The sequence below is a fragment of the Carassius gibelio genome, chromosome B22, assembly GCF_023724105.1.
Source record: "Carassius gibelio isolate Cgi1373 ecotype wild population from Czech Republic chromosome B22, carGib1.2-hapl.c, whole genome shotgun sequence".
In the NCBI taxonomy this organism is placed as follows: domain Eukaryota; kingdom Metazoa; phylum Chordata; class Actinopteri; order Cypriniformes; family Cyprinidae; genus Carassius; species Carassius gibelio.
The window spans coordinates 4,189,484-4,208,934 of NC_068417.1; the positions used below are offsets into that span (position 1 = coordinate 4,189,484).

The following is a 19,451-nucleotide window of genomic DNA, read 5'->3' on the forward strand; positions in this document are numbered from 1 at the left end:
ACTGCTCTGTGTGTGTGCATTTCGGATGGGTTAAATGCAGAGCACAAATTCTGAGTATGGGTCACCATACTTGGCTGAATGTCACTTCACTTCACTATTGCAATGTATTGCTTTTAATGACCAGGAAATATGTGTATTTTATACATATATTTATATAAAGATGTTTTTTAAAATGCTTCAAAAACAATTTTTTTTTTTTTTTTTTTACTTAATACATTAAACTTTTTTAGGTTAAAATCTAAAAAAGCTTCTTTTTTTTAAAATATATTTTTCAGTTTTCATTGTAACTTTTGGTTTGTTGGTAACTGTTATTTTTACATGTTTTAAAATTCTTTTTACTCTAATAATTTTGATTAATGAAACCCTTTTTTTTATCAGTTTTAGTTATTGATAACATCCCTGATGTACACTGCATGCTTCATTTAGTAAGCAGTCTACAGTGCACACTGTGTAGTATGCTAGTATTCCACTGTAAATATGAACACACACAAGAATCTTCATTCAATCATTCAGAAACTTTATTAGTTGCTTGATTAGTAGTGTTGTTTCTGGTGTGTGTTGTGCTCCTCAGCCCTGGCATATGCTCAGACTGGTGGCTTTAAAGCGGATGTCGTCTCGGAGTTTCTTCACCTGATCGTCCAGACCGGTCAATCGCGCTGCGTTCTGCTGCAGCTCCGCCGCTCCCCGCCGAACAGAGGCCTCCTTATCTGAGAACACAACCGCAACAGCACCGGTTAGCATGGGGATGTGTGCGCCGAGCATGATGGGATGTGTGTGTAGTGGGCGGTACCTTTCAGAGCCTGCATGATGTCATTGGTGTCCGTCATCACAGACTCCGCCTCCTCCTGCAGCTCCTGTAAGCGGGCGGAGTCTTCACCCGCATCAGTGTTCTCCGCCGCCGCACGCTTCAATCGCTCAAACTCCTCCTTCAGTGCTTCCAGCTCCTGAAACACATGAGGGGTTACTCACTGTCAAGTGATTCAACGTTATTCTAATTAATAACAAGAAAGTTACTAAATATTGTTCATTTAAACACAGTATATTCTCCAAAAACAAAAATCACACCAAATGATAATGTTAAATCGACAGCTCTAACTATAACATGAGTGTTGTGTGTTTCCGCACCTCTGCCGCTTGTTCGGCTTCTTCCTGAGCTGAATCGGCCTGATTCTGAGCTTCGTTCGCATGCGTCGTTCCCATCCTCGCGTCTTTCTTCAGGTCGTCCAGCAGGGGGCGCATCTCATCCAGCAGCCCTGTGACTCCCACAATCCCCTGCTCGGCGGGCAGCAGCGTGTCCTCTATCTGAGACACAAAGGCCATCGGTCACGTTAGCCTGAATCTGGACATTGTTTCGGTTAGTTTTCGCGCAGATCTCAGACTGACCTGTTTGACTTCATTCTTGACGTTGTTTGCGATGTCGACGCTCCGAAGGATCTTGTCTTTCAGCTCATCGAAAATGTCCTCGTTGTCTTCCATCATCTTCAGGATGCTCTCAGCGTCCTGCTGGATACCGAACGCAGCGTCACTGCAGACAACAACAATCAGGAACGTTAGAAAAACACCAGACAAAATATTATAATGAGTTGTTAATGTGTGTGCTGTGTACCATGTGTCCTTAGCATGTGTTGAGTACCATGTATTGTTAGCATGTCTTATGTAACGTGTGTTGATAGCGCGTGTCGTTAGCGAGTGTTGTTGGCATGTGATGTGTACCATGTGTTGTTAGCATTTTATCTTGTGTTTGGTACAGTGTAGTTAACATTTATTGTTAGCACGTGTCATTAGTGTGTGTTGTGTACTGTGTGTTGTTAGCGTGTCATTAGCATGTGTTGTTGGTATGTTGTTAGCATATTGTGTACCTTGTGTTATTAGCATGTGCTGTATAACGCATTGTTAGCATGAGTTGTGTACTGTGTTGTTAGCGTGTCATTAGCATGTGTTGTTAGCATGTGATGTGTACCATGTGTTGTTAGCATGTGATGTGTACCATGTGTTGTTAGCATGTCAATAGCATGTTTTGTTAACGTGGGTTGTGTACTGTGTGCTCTTAGTGTGTCATTAGCATGTGATGTTATTTTGGGTTGTGTACTGTGTGCTGTTAGTGTGTCGTTAGCATGTGTTGTTAACGTGATGTGTACCGTGTGTTGTTAGCGTGTCATTAGCATGTGTTGTTAGGGTGTTGTTAGCTTGTGCTGTGTACCATGTGTTGTTAGCTTGTTATTAGCATGTGTTGTTAGCGTGTCATTAGCGTGTGCTGGTTACCGTGTGTTGTTAGCCTCCTCCAGCAGCTGTCTGGCGTTCTCCAGCTGCTCTCTGCTGTTCTCCAGGACTTTGCTGCTGTCTGGCAGTGAAGACGCCAGATCCTGCAGCTCCCTCAGCTTCTGCTTCAGCTTCACCATGCTCAAAGGGACCTGAGCTTCCAGAATGGCCTCGCACACCCGCTGCACCTCATCTGGGTCTGAATGAGGCTCTGAGACACAAAACAACAGCCGACTCCATTGTGAACGACTGCTGGACCGATTCAAAGAGACTAAAACATACATAGTGCATACTTGGCAGTGTGCAGTATGGTAAAGTAAAGTAAAAACCCACCTGACAGGAAGTCCTTGAGATTGTTTATGAAGTCTTTGGTGTCCTTCAGGTCTTCATCCACGTCGGCTTGCACCTGCTTGATCTGATTGGCCAGCTCATCTGTGGACAGTCTCACCCTCCTGGCCGAATCATCAGCTTCCTGTATCTGTGTTTCAGAAAGTGTGTTAAAGTCATTGTAAAATATAAATGGACAAGTCTATTAGGTCTTACTAGTTCGTTGTGTGTGGTCATACCATCTTTATATTTCAATTTTATTTTCCATAACTGTGACCTTTTCATAATTTTGCTTTTTAAAATTATTATAAATATGATTATATTCTAAATTATATTTAAAATATTGTTATATTGATATAATATATTTAATTTAAATATATAATATATTATAATTTCTTTACATTTCCAAATTGCTATTTTATTTCTCAATTTTTGGCTTTGAAAAAACGTTTTCTAGTTATTTATGTCACATTTGATTCATTATTATTTATTACTTTTTGATTTCTCATAACTTTGACTTTTAATATAATTAATTTTGCTTCTATATATTATTATAATTTTCTTATTTTTAATGTAATTATTGTGAATGTGTGTTGTCATACCTGTGCAGCTGCTTGCGTGATCTTGTTGTTCAGATCCTGTAGTTTGGCCTTCACCTCGTCTGCGTCCTGGAAGGCTTTGTTGGCGTTGGGCAGCGCTCCTGTGCAGGTCTCCTCCGCTCCACAAGGGGGCGCTCCGTCAGGAGGACACAGATCTCCAGTGCAGCGCTCCGGAGTGCAGGAATCCACGCGGTCACCACCACACACCTAACAAACACAACATTAATAACTAATCTGGTGGGAAACCAACACTTCTGCTCAGCCAATCATGTGCAATCTATCTCACCTTGTTTGCGGTGGGCGTCAGATTCGGCCGGGTTGCCATATCCTTCTTGAGTTTCTCCAGGTCTTTAGTGTTTCCGGGCTGCACGTCTCTCAGGTCCCTCAAGGCGTTTTCTCTCAGGCCCTCTGACTTCTTCAGTGTGTCTTTAGTAGCGTTGGCTCGTTTGACGGCATCCGTTGACTTTTCGAACGACTTCTGGATGGCGTAGAAGGTGCCTGAGAATGAGAGGTTTTTCATTAGAGGTCATACTGAGGAATCTGACACTAATAAAGATGAGCGCTGCACACGCACTGGCATTGTTGGATCCGGCGCCATTAGTGAAAGCATCTCTCTTGGTGAAATATTCCAGGCCCAGAGACGACAGAAGCGTCTGCAGTTCGTTCAGACTGCGATCAATATCACCGTCCCTCGGCTGCGATGGCAGATCCTCAGTCAAACCCTTCAGCTGAGACCTGTAGGAGAGTTTAAACAAACATTTATATCTCAAATTCTTTTAATTACTCCTATTTTTCACTGCAAACTGCATCTTCGAACTTCACAATTGTTACTTTTTTTATATAATTTTTAGGTTTATTAAAAAAATTCAGTAATGTTAATGTTTAATAAATAGTTTTATTTAGCTTGATAATTTCATGTTTTATTAGTTAAGTATTATTATTACTTACAATTATTATTATTTTCGTAATTTTGACAATTTCTGTTTCTCATAATTTCACCTTTATATTTCTCAGGTGTGATTTTTTTTATTTATTTATCATTCATACTTACTCATACTTAGTAAAATTATTAATTTAAATTATATATTTTCGATAAGTTTGGCTATTATATTTGTTTCTTGTTTTAGTATATATATATATATATATATATATATATATATATATATATATATATATATATATATCGGTTTAAATTTATAAATTAAAATTAATGTCAAAACTAAGAATATCAAGGGCTTGGCAGAACAAAAACAAATCGGACAAAAAATGATATAAAAACATTTCAATTATCGGTTTTGAAAATTACCAATCCTGATAACCACAAAAATGCTTAATATCGGCACCGATAATTGGCTTTATATTTGCCAACTGCAGTTTTATTTCTCAAGATGTTGACTTTTTCATAATTTTACTGAGACTTTGTCTCATAATTACTTATTATAATTTCTTATAATACTTACATTTAATTTGTAATATGTACTTAATATGTAATATTTACTTACAGCATTTAGATTTCATATTTACAATTTTTTTATTATTATTATTGCCAATGTCATATTTATTAATTTATTATTAATTTAATATTTATATATACACTCACATACATTGTAAGTAAGGCTATTGTATATAATTTGGTCTCTTATTCAGACTTCTTCATATTTGAGAGTCTTCTCCAGTGTGATCTGTGTAGTTCTCATGAGTCTGACAGAGGGTCAGTGATCAGCGGGTCGGTCTGGTGTTGATGCTGTACCTGATCTGGTTGAGTCTCTGCAGGGCGTCGTTCAGTGCGCGGCTGGACTGCGGCGGGACGCTCACGGTGTCCTGCAGGTGTCTCAGGGTGTCCATCAGCGTCTGGATCCTGCGGGTGGCGTCGCTGGAGACGGGTCTGCCGCCGGACGAGATCAGCTGGTTCGAGAGTCGCTCCAGCGTCACTGTGAGCTGCTGCAGACGCCCGTTCATGCTGAAGAAGCAGGACGGACACGCTGGGCATTCTGGGAAACTGGCGCAGTGGCCAGGGCTGCAGGAGTCGCAGCGGGCGCCAGTTACACCCGGTTTACAGAGACACGCGCCTGTGCGTTTGTCACAGCCGCCCGACTCCGTTCCTGACGGGTTGCACTCACACGCTGAGAGGACAGAACAAGAAACCAATCAGCGTCCCGTAAAATCCTTTAATGATTAATTGTAGAGTGTTTATTTAGTTGAAATTTGCTCGTGCGGACAGGAAACACTCACGTCTGCAGCCAATCAGAGGATCTCCGTACGTGTTTTCAGGGCAACCGCTGCAGGTCCGGCCCGCGATGCCCGGGCGACACAGACACTGACCCGTGCGCTGAACCACAGGAAACACATCATCAGCATCACGTGATCATGTGATGTGTGTGTGGTCATGTGATCATGTGATGTGTGTGTGGTCATGTGATCATGTGTGTGATGGCATGTACCTGGTCACAGGAGGCGCTGCGGGCGTTGATGGGGTCACAGTTACACGGCTGGCAGCCGCTGGGCGACGATGGGTTCCAGTAACCCGCAGCACAGCGGTCACATGACAAACCCTCCACATGGGGGCGACACTTGCACTGACCCGTCAGCTGATCACACACACCGCTGACAGAGCCGTCTGGACTACAGGAGCACTCTACACACACATGAAAAACATTTCTTATATACATTCACTTCATCTTTTACTTCAGCGAGTTAACTGGTATTTATTATCGCATGTAATATGTATGAGTGACTCACTGGAGCAGCCCAGAGGGTTGTTGGCGTTGAGGTTGTAGTGTCCAGCTTTGCACCGGTCACAGCGATCGCCTTCAACGTTAGCTTTACACGCACACTCTCCTGTTTGAGCGTCACACTGACCGCTGTTCACAGAGCCGGCCGCGTTACACAGACAGCCTGCGGGAGACACCTTCATCAGCATCATCCTCACGTGTGTGTGTGTGTGTGTGAGTGTGTGTGTGTGTCACTCACGCAGGCAGGCGTCGGGGCTCCTGATGTTGCTCAGAGGGTTCCTGTAGTAGTTGTTAGCGCAGCGCTCACAGTTGGGTCCGGTGGTGTGATGATTGCAGTTGTCACACACTCCTCCGCTCCTGCGGCCCGTCGCCTCGTAGCGCTCCGCGTCAAAGTGACAGCGATCCGCGTGATTATTACACTCACAGCCTGCAGGGGGCGCACACATACAATGAGGAATAACAGTTCATGTTTGTTGATTTAATTTCATATTTATGTACTGAAGATTTATTAATGTAACTCAATTCACCTATTTTAGATTTAATAATTTAATTTGAATAAATATGTATTTTTTATAGTATAGTTGTGAATAAAATATGATATTAATTTAATGCCAATCAAATGCATAATGTATTAATTTAATTTAATAATCACTCACTTTTTGCGAAACATTTATGTGCCATTTGATTATATATATTTGTATATATATATATATATATATATATATATATATATATATATATATATATATATATATATATATATATATACTTAAGTAGTTTTTAATTAATTAATTTTTTATTATTTTGATTGATTATTTTAATATTAAATTATATCTTTTTATACTTATTTACTGCCAATCCAGTAAAACATTAGTTTAGTGTTAGGAATCCTAACAATTGAATTATAAACCATATCCATTTATCATTTCAATTATTTATTTATATTTAATATTATTTTTTTTACTAATTTCTTTTTTTTATAAATTTAATGTAAAATTAAATAATTTCTTATTTTTTCTTTGCTAATCCAAAATAATATTAAAATGTAATTATATATATAAATTGAAATTAAAAAAATTGCACAAAAACTTTAAAACACTAAAATATTTATTGTTGTGGCATTTATTACTATTACATGCCGTACACATAGTAGACCGTATGTACTAGATAACCAGTAATAGTAAAGTTATAATTAATTGTGTTAATAGCCATCAAATCGTGTGTGTGTGAGCAACCGTACGTTTGCAGGTGTGTGTGTTTGTGTTCTCAGCGGGTCTCCAGGGAAGGTCATTGTGCAGGTCATCACATCGCTCACAGTTTACTCCAGCCGTGTTGTGCTGACACTCACACACGCCGCCCACCTGTAGTACAAACACACACGTATGAGACTTGTGTTTGGGGTTAAGTGTGTTTGTGTTTGTGTGAGTGTGTGTTACCTGTGTGTTGGGCAGGCTGTTGCACTGGTTGGCGTGTCCGTGGCAGAAGCAGGATCCGATCACTCTCATCTCTCTCAGGGCGTAATACTGGCTCAGCCTGCGTCCGGGCATGCTGGGAACCGACCCCAGCTGGGTCAGATTGACCCGCAGACCCGTGAACCCAGACGCCACTGAGGGACAGAGCAGCCGTCAATCATCCACACACTTCACTAATGCTACGGTCATCTGAGATCGGAGAAGTCCAAATAACTCACCTTCGATTTTGTGTTCGTTCGGCAGATTGATGTCTGCGAACTGACGCAGAGGATAAAAGTTAATCTGAGAAGAGAGAAGAAACGTCAACGTGAGCGAAGATCGTCCAGCAACACATTTAGGTGATTAAAAACTTAAGCGTTAAAATGTCTAGTTTTCTTTTCATCATTATAACGTTATTCAAATGTTCTACTAACATTCCTTTTAACCAAAAATTTGAATTTTTGTCTTTAACATTCTAAAACGATTTGTTGTCGTAAAAAAATGTTTCTTATAACATTCTCCTAACTTAATTTTACCAAATAACGTTTATTTTTAATATATAAAAAATGTCACATTTTCTTGTCATGAATTGAACATTATTTAAAGGTTAAAATAACGTTGTTGTTTTTAAAAAAACATTAATTGAATTTTATTTTTACTTAACACATAACCTTATTTGAATGTTTATTTTTTATTTAATTTGTTTAAACATTAAAAACATCAGTTTTCCTGACATGATTAGAACGCTATTTGAAGGTTCCTAAAAACTTCTTTACAATGTTCTACTAATTATGTCTTTACTCATAATATTACTTTGTTTGAATGTTTATTTTTTAATATTCCAAGAACGTTTTTGTCATGTTTAAACCTTATTCGAATGTTCCTAAAATGTTTCCTTCAACATTCTAGTAACTTTATTTCCACCCACAATATAACGTTATTTGAACACTTATTTTCATTATCCTACAGACATTAAAACCTAAATTTTTCTTGTTGCGATAAAACGTTATTTAAAGGTTACAAAACGTTTTCTACTAACTTTATTTTAACCCATAATATAGTGTTATTTGCGAATATATTTTAATATTATAAGAGCGTTAAAATGTCTAGTTTTCTTGTAATAATCACAATTTTTTTTACAATGTTCTACTACTGTTATTTTTCAACTAAAATGTGTTAGTTGAATGTTAATTTGTAATGTTACAAGAACGCTTTCACAAAATGTCATGAGAGCATTCATCCTCTATAAATAACTTAAATATATATTAAAAAATTCTGAAAATTTTCTTAACATTAACGTTAAGTTCAAATACCATTGTAACGACATTCTTTTTTAGAATGTTTTCTAATAACATTTTCTCTTAACGTTATGATAACGTATATCAAATATTGATGCAGTTGTAACAACATAACTTACTTTTAAGAACATTTTGCCTTAACATTCATAAAACTTTTATAAAGCGTAAGTGAAAGGCGGACTGTCTTACCTTCTGGTCCCTGTAGGGGTCGTCGGCGGTGGATGGCAGCGTGTAGCAGTAGGTTTCTTCGAAGGTGCGAGGGAACGAAGTGCTAACCTGAGGAAAGGTGGATGGGCAGTTGGTGGCCATGTACAGGACGGGATGCCAAGTGCGACCGAAATCCTTCGTCCTCTCGATGATCAGCGCATCAGGCCTTGGGCCCTACAGGACGACAGAGGAGACGTTACAAAACAGTGCTTGGTAAATTAAAGACAGCGGGACAGATATCAGATACCTTAAATGAGAGTAAGACGGTCTCCAGCTGATACATTCCATCTAAATCCAGTTGCAGCGTCACGGCACTAACATCTGGAAGAAACACACACACAAACACTCGCATAATCCTTAATGGTTTACATGATATTTACTTATATATGAATAAATGTAAAGTATTTAATTAAAGTTTAAATTAATGTAAGTTCATTTAAAGTGTGCACTGAATATGTTCTAAACAATGTATTTTTGTACCGTGATCTGAATCAAAAGATTCGCAAACCTACTTCAAAGCACCGATCTAGAAAATTTACAAACTGAATAATAATTTGCGACGTTTTAGAGTCCCAATCTGAATCAAAACATTCACGAACACGCTTAGTTCTGAACAAAATTAGTTCTGAAGTTCCGATCCTAATAAAATGATTTGCGATATACACTAGAGTTTATAATGATTCGCGAAGTATTATAGTCCCGTTTAGAATCTAAAGATTCACAAAACTGCTTCGGTTCTGAATCAAATACACGAACCTACTCTGGAGGTGTGATCTAAATCAAGTGATTTGATCGCAAACTAGTCCCGATCTGAACCAAAACTGATTAGTTCTGATAAGAATTAAAATGATTTGCGGACACTCAAAAGTTTCAATCTAAATACTAATTATATTGTGAACTAGAGTCCTGATCTGAATGAAAAGATTCACCAACTTACAGTATTTCTGATCTGAATCAAAAAGATTTGCGAATCCGTTGCGAAGTTCCGATCTAAATAAAATTATTTCTGATTCGCGAATTTTTGTCCGGACTTCCGATCTGAATAATGATTTGCGAAATAGATTCACGAACCCGCTTCCCATTTAAATCTAATGATTCGCAATACGCGCTCTGAAATCCTGATCTGAACAAAATTTGACCACTTCAAAACAGTGAATCATTTCAGCTGTTTAACTGATTCATGCGTTTGAATCACCAGGAGCGGATCCAGAGTAAACGATTCACTAAATTAAATTGGTTTGTCTCCAGTTTTCGTCCATGTTTACACGACACTGTCAGAACTACTACTGGCTTGTTGTGGTAATTTGTGTTTAACGTCATGTTTTAAAGCCTCACCTTTCTTGGACTGCCACCATCGGTTGGGTCCGGCGCTGGAGATCACGTTCTGGATCCTGTGCGCATTATACGCCGCAGGGTTACGAGAGTCGCACGGACAGCACTTCATCTTCCACTGGGGCATGGAGAGAGTGATTTAGACATTTAACCAGCTCAACCCATCACCAGTTTAACCAGCTGTGCTTTTATTACAGTAGTTACTGTACAGAAAAGAGAATCTCTTGGCCCTGCAGAATCTGTGTTTGATGATCATGTCAGTGTGAAAGTGTAATTTCAAACCTAAAGAAAACCATCAGTGATAAACCTGAATAAACATGCCTTTAGAAACGTCTGCCAGCAAACCTAACAAGGCAGAAATGAGTGTGTTATGAAAGAAATGTTCCAGTGTTGTCAGATTCGATCAGATCTGATCATTGACTGCTCTGAGTGTGTTTCAGGAGAAGAGTCAGAGACTCAGAGATTTCATCTCAACATGTTCTTCTGGGTGTGGTTCTTGGCACTTAACAATAAAGAAACCCTTTCTAGCGCCAAATAATACCCTATATCTGTGACCCTGGTCGAGCTTTATACACCTTCTGAATAAATAAAATAAAGCTAGATACATTTGGACCCATATAGGAGGTTCCACAATAGTGTCGTGTTTGTTTCATAGATATATATAATGGTTGAGTGCATGTTTGATCTTGGTTTTGTGCTCAATCGTTAGCTTGCGTGCAGAACCACACCCAGACAGGCTCGTATCTGAAGCTGTGTGTGTTTCTCAGGTCTAGACGAGTCTCACCTGTCCGTGTGGAGTACACACCACCTCAGACCCCATCAGACCACAGGTGGAGGAGGAGCGCAGGCTCTGCTCCCGGCCCAGGAGCAGGTCACCCATCGCAGGGTAACACGCCCCGCGCCTGCAGTCCTGCTGCCCCAGACACAGCGCAGACAGAGCTGGACACAACACAACACACACATCACATCACCATCACAGAACAACACAACACAACAGACACAGCGCAGACAGAGCTGGACACAACACAACACACACATCACATCACCATCACAGAACAGAACAACACAACAAACACACCGCAGACAGAGCTGGACACATCACAACACAACACATATCACAACACAGAACAGAACAACACAACACTGCACCTCAGGAGGGGCTTTAGATTCAACAATACACTGCATGAACAAAAACCATCATATTGATACGATACGAGACCAAAACCATTGTTTTACTGTGGTACATGTATATTATTATTATTAATAAACACATATTTGTTCCTGCAGCACAAAAGCATCTTAAGTCTCTGGGGTATATTTGTAGCAGTAGACAATAATACATTGTATGAGTGAAAATTATTGATTTTTCTGTTATGTAAAAAAAACTAGGATAATAAGTAAAGATCATGTTCCATGAAGATATTTTGTTAGTTTCCTACTATAAATATGTGGAAACTTAATGTTTGATTAGTTATATGCATTGCTAAGAGTTCATCTGAACAACTTTAAAGGTGATTTTCTCAATATTTAGATTTTTTTGCTCCCTCAGATTCCAGATTTACAAATAATTGTATCTCAGACAAATATTGTCCTCCGAACAAACCACACATCAATGAGAGATCATTTATTCAGCTTTCAGATTTAAAAAGAAAAATGACTCTTAAAACTGGTTTTGTGCTCTAGGGTCACATACAGACAATTATTAAAATAAACATTCATTAACACACGTATAGATATTCATACTTTTTTAGAAATGCTTTTAGACGTTATATATCAAGGCTAAGAAAGTTCAAATGTTTTGATGATAACGTTTTTAGATATATACAAACATCATGTGCATATCCATGTATAAATGTCATTATAGTTCAAATCAATATTTAAACAAACAAACAAACAAAAGCTAATTAAAGTAACATTTTCATTCAGTTCAGGCTGAAGTACTAAAATAACTCAAACTGAAATAAAAAAAAAACATTTGCTTTAAAAACTTTATGGAAGTATTTACAAGCAAGAATTGATGCTAACATTAAAACACAAAAGCAGAAAACTCATATATCAAATCAAATTCAGAAGAAGTGAGTAGTGATAATGGTCTGTGTTGAGTGAATGTGATGAAGAACAGACCTGCGAGTGAGAGGAAGATCCAGGTCTTCATCCAGACAGTGTGTGTGGATCTAAACCAAGAGCTTTCCTCCAGACACAAGTGAACCAGAGATAATCAGAGGAAAGTGTGTGTGAACGCTGTCCTTCTGTGTCAAATGTGTGTGAACGCTGTCCTTCTGTGTGTGAAGTGTGAAGTGTTCAGATGCTGTGTGTGCTCTGTGTCCGGCTTTTATTACAGGAGCTGCTCACCTGTGTGTGTGTGTGTGTGTGTGTGTGTGCACGACGCCTTCCCTCACAGCGTCACACCCTTCTGACATGAATCAACACGTGCACACACACACACACACTCACATCCTCAAAGTAACAGGGATGGAATGTGATTCTGATTCATGATGATAATGATATATGAGACAGATGAACACTGTCTTCACGTCCTGTGCTAGAGATTGTGTGTGTGTGTGTGATAAAACTCTTGGCCTGCAGGCACTGATTTCAGTGTGTGTGTGTGTGAGGTGTGTCCCGTCTGAGGTTAGACAGTGACTCATCACACACACACACACACACACACAGACGAAGGTGCCACACCTGAACACTGCTGACGGATCACCACGGCAACCAGGGGGTCATATCATACATTCATAAACATACACACTTTCATAAACACACACATTAATACACACATGCACTTAAACACCTCCACTTATGGACATTCATAAATACTGATAAACACACAAATAGACATTCATAAGAGCATACACACATATTCATGAATACATAGACAATAAAACAATTATAAACACAAATACAGACATTAATAAACACATTTATATATTCATAATTATCCATAAACACACATATAGACATTCATAAACATTCAAAGACACCAAAAAAACACATATTCACAAATATATAGAAATTCATAACTGTATAAACAAACATAAATAAAATCACATCAATATCATAAACATATATATAGACATTAATAAATACATGTACACACATTTAGAAACATTGATAAATATACATTCATAAAAATTCACAAACAAATATAGACATTCAAAACATAAATATGAATAAATGTACGGAAATGTATAATTACGTAAACATTCATAAACATCGATAAACACATACAATAAAAATAATTACAAACACAAATATAGACATTAAATAAACACATGAAAAGATTAATAATTATCCATAAACACACATATAGACATTCATAAACATTCAAAGACACATAAAGACACTATAAACACATAAATATTCACAAACATATGGAAATTCATGACCACAGATATTCATCAATATCATAAAGATCCATATATATTAATAAACATATATAGACATTCATAAATACATTTACACATTTAGAAATATTGATAAGTATATATTCAGAAACATTAATAAACAAATATCAATATTCATGAACATAAACATTCATAAACAAATATAGACATTCATAGACACATTAATATTCATAAACTTGCCTAGACATTCACAAGCACATTCAGAAATATCATAAACATTCATAAACACACATATAGACACTAATACACATAAATATTAATAAACATAAAAATCGAAATGTATAATCGTGTAAACATTCATAAATAATGATAAACATTAATAGACAATAGTAAACATAAATATTCATAAACGTAAGAAAATTCATAATCACATAAACATTTATGAATATTCATAAACACACAGACATTTATAAGCATTCAACATTTATATATACATATATATATATATATCTACATTCGGTAACATTCGGTAATTCATAATTTATACATTCATAATCACATAAATATTTATTATAATTCATAAACACACATAGACCTTTATAGGCACACATACATTCATAAATATTCATAAAGCAGTCCCTCCAGGATTTCGCAATTTCGCGATCGCTGAATTTATCGCAAAATCAAGCAAACGCCGCAATTTTCGCAAGATCGCAAATTTTCTTAATTGCCAGAAATTTTCCGCATTTTTTTTATTTTTTTTTTTTAGAATTTTTCCGCATAACTTTGGTTCAGAAGCGTCCCGTGACGTCATCGCAATGCGCGTCCAGACAAAGAAAGGCATTGCGTTGCGTTCTCGTCATCATCGATTTACAAGAGCTGCACTGATAAACAAACCGGAAGCGGAGCGAGTCCGCGCTAGTTCGGGCTGCGCAGACCGTTTATCTGCTCGATCACGATCACGAGACACCGTTATACACAGCGCTGGGAGACACAGTGAAGAAAACAGAAACCGTAACATCTGTGTGAAATCTTGTGAGGAGCTTCAGATTCAGATTCAGCGCAGAATTCTGTTAAAGCTGATATCAGAACAAACTCCACCGATGTGGAAACCAGGAAAAACATTGCTCAATAAACACACAATCTCCACCCTTCACCAACATTAAACTACAGCTACAGGGTCAACTTGTGTCAGAAATGCTCTAATGTTTTCCAGTGGTTTGAAATGTCCTCAAAACTTTTCCCAGCTCTTCACTGCTTCAAGTATTTCCAGATTTGAAGGTTATTTTTAATGTGACGATATTTGTTCATCCTTCATAGGTTTGCCCCATGTATAAAACTAAAAGCTTTATTCTGTATGAAAGCAAACATTAGATGTGTCTGAGGTGTAGATGTGTGATCAAGGTGCTTCACTGTCAGGTTCTGGAGACAGCTTCTGTAGATCTTAAAGACTCTAGTGATGATGTCCTCACACATTAGTCTGGAGTCAGAAGAGTCATAACAGTGTCAGAAGAATGTGCTCTGTGGTGTATCTTCACTGGAAAACAATACTTTTGAGAAAAGCTGCAGCAAAATCAGTCATTTTGATCGCAAAAACAAAATACTAAAACAAATCGTGATATCTTGGAGGGACTGCTAAAGTGTGTTTGATCAGAGACACAGTGAGTGTGTTCAGAGTGTGTGTGTCTCTTTAAGAACCGCAGGAAACTCCCACCACAGAATCAGTCTGGAAATAACCAGATTAATACTGCACTTCACTCTGGGATTTCCAGCCGTTCACACACACACACACACACACACACACACACACACACACACACACACACACACACTCACACACACTCACACACACACACACGCTCTGAGAGCCATGCTAATGTTCTCTCCAGTACTACAGGTCGTTGCCAGGGAGTAGGGTGTCCTACAAAGTATTCTTGATGGTTGCTAGGGTGTTGCTAAGGTATTATGGGATGTTGGGGTGAAGTGAATATTAGTGTATTTATTTACTAATTTAGCTGTTTATTAATACTGAGAGTGATTATTAGAACTATATCTTTATCATTATCTTCATAGTTATTGTGTGTGTGTGTCTCTGTGTGTGTCTGTGTGTGTGTGAGTGTGTGTGTGTCTCTGTGTGTGTGTGTGTGTGTGTGTGTGTCTGTGTGTGCGTGTGTATGTGTGTGTGTGTGTGTGTCTCTCTGTGTGTGTGTCTCTCTCTCTCTCTCTCTGTGTGTGTGTGTATGTGTGTGTGTGTGTGTCTGTGTGTGTGTGTGTGCGTGTGTATGTGTGTCTCTCTGTGTGTGTCTCTCTCTCTCTCTCTCTCTGTGTGTGTGTGTGGGTGTCTCTCTCTCTCTCTGTGTGTGTGTGTGGGTGTGTGTGAGAGTGTGTGTGTGTGTGTCTCTCTCTCTCTCTCTCTCTGTGTGTGTGTGTGTGTGTGTGTCTCTCTCTCTCTCTCTCTGTGTGTGTGTGTGTATGTGTGTGTGTGTCTCTCTCTCTGTGTGTGTGTGTGTGTGTCTCTCTCTCTGTGTGTGTGTGTGTGTGTGTGTGTGTCTCTCTCTCTGTGTGTGTGTGTGTGTGTGTGTGTGTGTGTGTCTCTCTCTCTCTGTGTGTGTGTGTGTGTGTGTGTGTCTCTCTCTCTCTGTGTGTGTGTGTGTGTGTGTGTGTCTCTCTCTCTCTCTGTGTGTGTATGTGTGTGTGTGTCTCTCTCTCTGTGTGTGTGTGTGTGTGTCTCTCTCTCTCTGTGTGTGTGTGTATGTGTGTCTCTCTCTCTCTGGGTGTGTGTCTGTCAGCTGATCCTGTGGGTGGATTGAGTCAGGATCAGCTGTATAAAGGCTGAATTACAGTCTCACGGTCTGGAGACTCAGAGCCGGACTCCATCAGGTGAGCACACCGCACTCGTTCTGATCAATGCTTCACGCGTCTGATGACCGGCTGACCCCTGTTCTCCAGACAGACCGGATCCGGATCATCATGGAGACGCTGAGGGAGCTGGTCCTCTTCATCAGAGAGGTGTTGAGTCAGAAGCCGAGCCGGGGTCTGCTGAAGGTGTATCTGGTGGGCTCGCTCCTGGCGGTCCTGGGCTCAGTCGTCCGGCTCCTGGAGCTGCTGTTTCAGCCCTTCGGCTCTGAAGACCTGGACTCTCTGATCACTTCTCACCGGATACACTCCTTCTGAAGGAGGATGATGTGTATCTCACAGTAAAGACCAGGTCTGAGCGAGGTGTAGCATGAGCTCTGTGAGATACACACACTGTGTAGAAACCTCAGTGCTTTGTGTTCAGACACACTCAACGACTTACTGTTTCATAGCCATTTTCAGATTCAGCTGATTGCATGGTGTTTTATTTACTTGTATTTGTGTATTTATTTTCAAACTAATAAAGGACTTAGAAAAGTTTAACAGAACATAATGTACATTTATCACATTTTGTTTAGTATTAAGCCAGACAAGCTGTTATTTTACTGTTTTTTGAAAGTTAATTTTATGTCTAATGTGTTACTATTGAAATAATTCAGTGTAAAAATGCATTATAGAATTATATGAATTTACAGTATATATATATATATATATATATATATATATATATATATATATATATAATTATTATATTGAGAACATTGAAATATAGGTTTTCGCCTACTTTATTTAATTTGTCTTCTTTTAATTATTATCAGTTTTGCGTTTCCTCTCAAGCGAACCCTACGTTTTTCGCGGGAACGCAAATGGTTTGTGGCAGAACCAGTGGCGGTTCTACACGGAGGCCTAGGGAGGCACGTGCCTCTGTAGACATGTCCCTGGCCACCCCAAGGGGCAAGGAACTCGACCGGAAGTTGAAGTCGGGTGGGGGCTGCCATCTTTTAGCAGAACTTCACTTGCGTTAGCATTCCCATTGACTCCCATTCATTTTGGCGTCACTTTGACAGCGAATAACTTTACATCTGAGGCGTTTAAAGACTCCGTTTGTCCATTATTTATTTCTAAAGATACACGACAATGTATAAAGCGCTCCATTACCTTCTATGTTACATTATGGCCCCGTAGAAACAGTTTTTGTAAAAAATAGGCTAACGATTGCGTCATAACCACTCGACTCTCTGTCGCATTACTGTACAGACAGGAGGAGAAGCTCACAGGCAATTAACTTAATATGGCGTACTGGCGTTACATTTTAAAATACTATACAAAATAATTAATCAGAATACTTACTCCTGCTCACTCACGACAAAGAACTCCCCGCTCAAGCTCGCCGTCTCTGCAAGATTAACGATGGCAGTTTGCACACACAGCTACTAGAAGATTTACATCTGTCAGACAGGTTGCTGACGTCATCAAGCTTCGTTTGAGTGCTAAAAATAGCTAAAACTGGGCTTCATTTGTCTCAATTGAGTTCCAATGGGGTCGCTGTGTCCATTTCTTTTACTGTCTATGGGCCACCCGCGTTGCTGAAAAAAAAAAGGAATATGATTTTACACGTGAGCGCCAAAAGCGGAACTAATGTGATGCAAACGTTCTACACGGGTAAATTAGTGCAGCGCACCCAAACACTTAGGAGCTTAATCCACTGATCTATAATATAGATAATATAGATCAGTGACTTAATCATGTTCAGGGATGCAAACATCGCGCTTTTCGGCGCCTCACGTTTTTTTACATAAGTTTGGGTGACTTGGTCATCTGAAGCAATTCCATAGCTTAATTTAAGGGACAGAAGACTATTTACATCATTAGATTAAAGTTTATGGAAACCTTGTTTTCCCTCCTTTGCGGCTGTCAATCATTCTACATTCAGTATTCAAATAGCGCTCACCTGGTCCATTTACAGCAGGATGCATGGTAAAACTCTCTCCAATATTATATACTCACATTATAATGCTTGATCAGTAGATAAAAAGGCTGTGGATTTGTATAGAATTACCTTTATTTTGTATATTTGTATTTTATGTTTGTTGCTTTTTTTTTTTAAAGACTCGCTTTGTACCTGTTAACTTTTAAAATCACTCTGTGAGCTCAGTTTTGAAGCGTTTCATATTATCATGGTTTTCCGCACTGAAAGATTGACTCAAATGACTCAAATGATTCGCGAACCCGCTCTGAAGTCGCGATCTGACTCAAATGACTCAAATGATTCGCGAACCCGCTCTGAAGTAGCGATCTGACGCAAATGATTCTCGAACTCGCTCTGAAGTCGCGATCTGACTCAAATGACTCAAATGATTCGCGAACCCGCTCTGAAGAAGCGATCTGACGCAAATGATTCTCGAACTCGCTCTGAAGTAGCGATCTGACGCAAATGATTCTCGAACTCGCTCTGAAGTCGCGATCTGACTCAAATGACTCAAATGATTCGCGAACCCGCTCTGAAGTAGCGATCTGACGCAAATGATTCTCGAACTCGCTCTGAAGAAGCGATCTGACTCAAATGACTCAAATGATTTGCGAACCCGCTCTGAAGAAGCGATCTGACGCAAATGATTCGCGAACCCACTCTGAAGTCGCGATCTGACTCAAAAGACTCAAATGATTCTCGAACCCGCTCTGAAGTCGCGATCTAACTCAAATGACTCAAATGATTCGCGAACCTGCTCTGAAGTCGCGATCTGACTCAAATGATTCGCGAACTCGCTCTGAAGTCGCGATCTGACTCAAATGACTCAAATGATTCGCGAACTCGCTCTGAAGTCGCGATCTGACTCAAATGACTCAAATGATTCGCGAACCCGCTCTGAAGTCGCGATCTGACTCAAATGACTCAAATGATTCGCGAACTCGATCTGAAGTCGCGATCTGACTCAAATGACTCAAATGATTCGCGAACCTGCTCTGAAGTCGCGATCTGACTCAAATGATTCGCGAACTCGCTCTGAAGTCGCGATCTGACTCAAATGACTCAAATGAT

General features: G+C 39.2%; 1 protein-coding gene across 1 annotated transcript; it reads right to left on the bottom strand.

Annotated features, from left to right (window-relative positions):
- Positions 1-496: 496 nt before the first annotated feature.
- lamb3 (laminin subunit beta 3) lies at positions 497-12,502 on the bottom strand. Its single transcript, XM_052590024.1, has 22 exons — positions 12,330-12,502; positions 10,990-11,144; positions 10,209-10,323; positions 9,121-9,194; positions 8,856-9,047; positions 7,608-7,671; positions 7,354-7,523; positions 7,158-7,278; positions 6,156-6,344; positions 5,925-6,080; positions 5,627-5,820; positions 5,418-5,514; positions 4,936-5,308; positions 3,760-3,920; positions 3,472-3,683; positions 3,189-3,392; positions 2,593-2,737; positions 2,263-2,470; positions 1,384-1,525; positions 1,126-1,302; positions 791-944; positions 497-707 (listed from the first exon to the last, which is right to left on the bottom strand). The coding sequence occupies exons 1-22, from the start codon at positions 12,358-12,360 to the stop codon at positions 568-570; spliced, it is 3,474 nt and encodes a 1,157-aa protein (XP_052445984.1). The 5' UTR covers positions 12,361-12,502; the 3' UTR covers positions 497-567.
- Between the last annotated feature and the right edge of the window lie 6,949 nt (positions 12,503-19,451).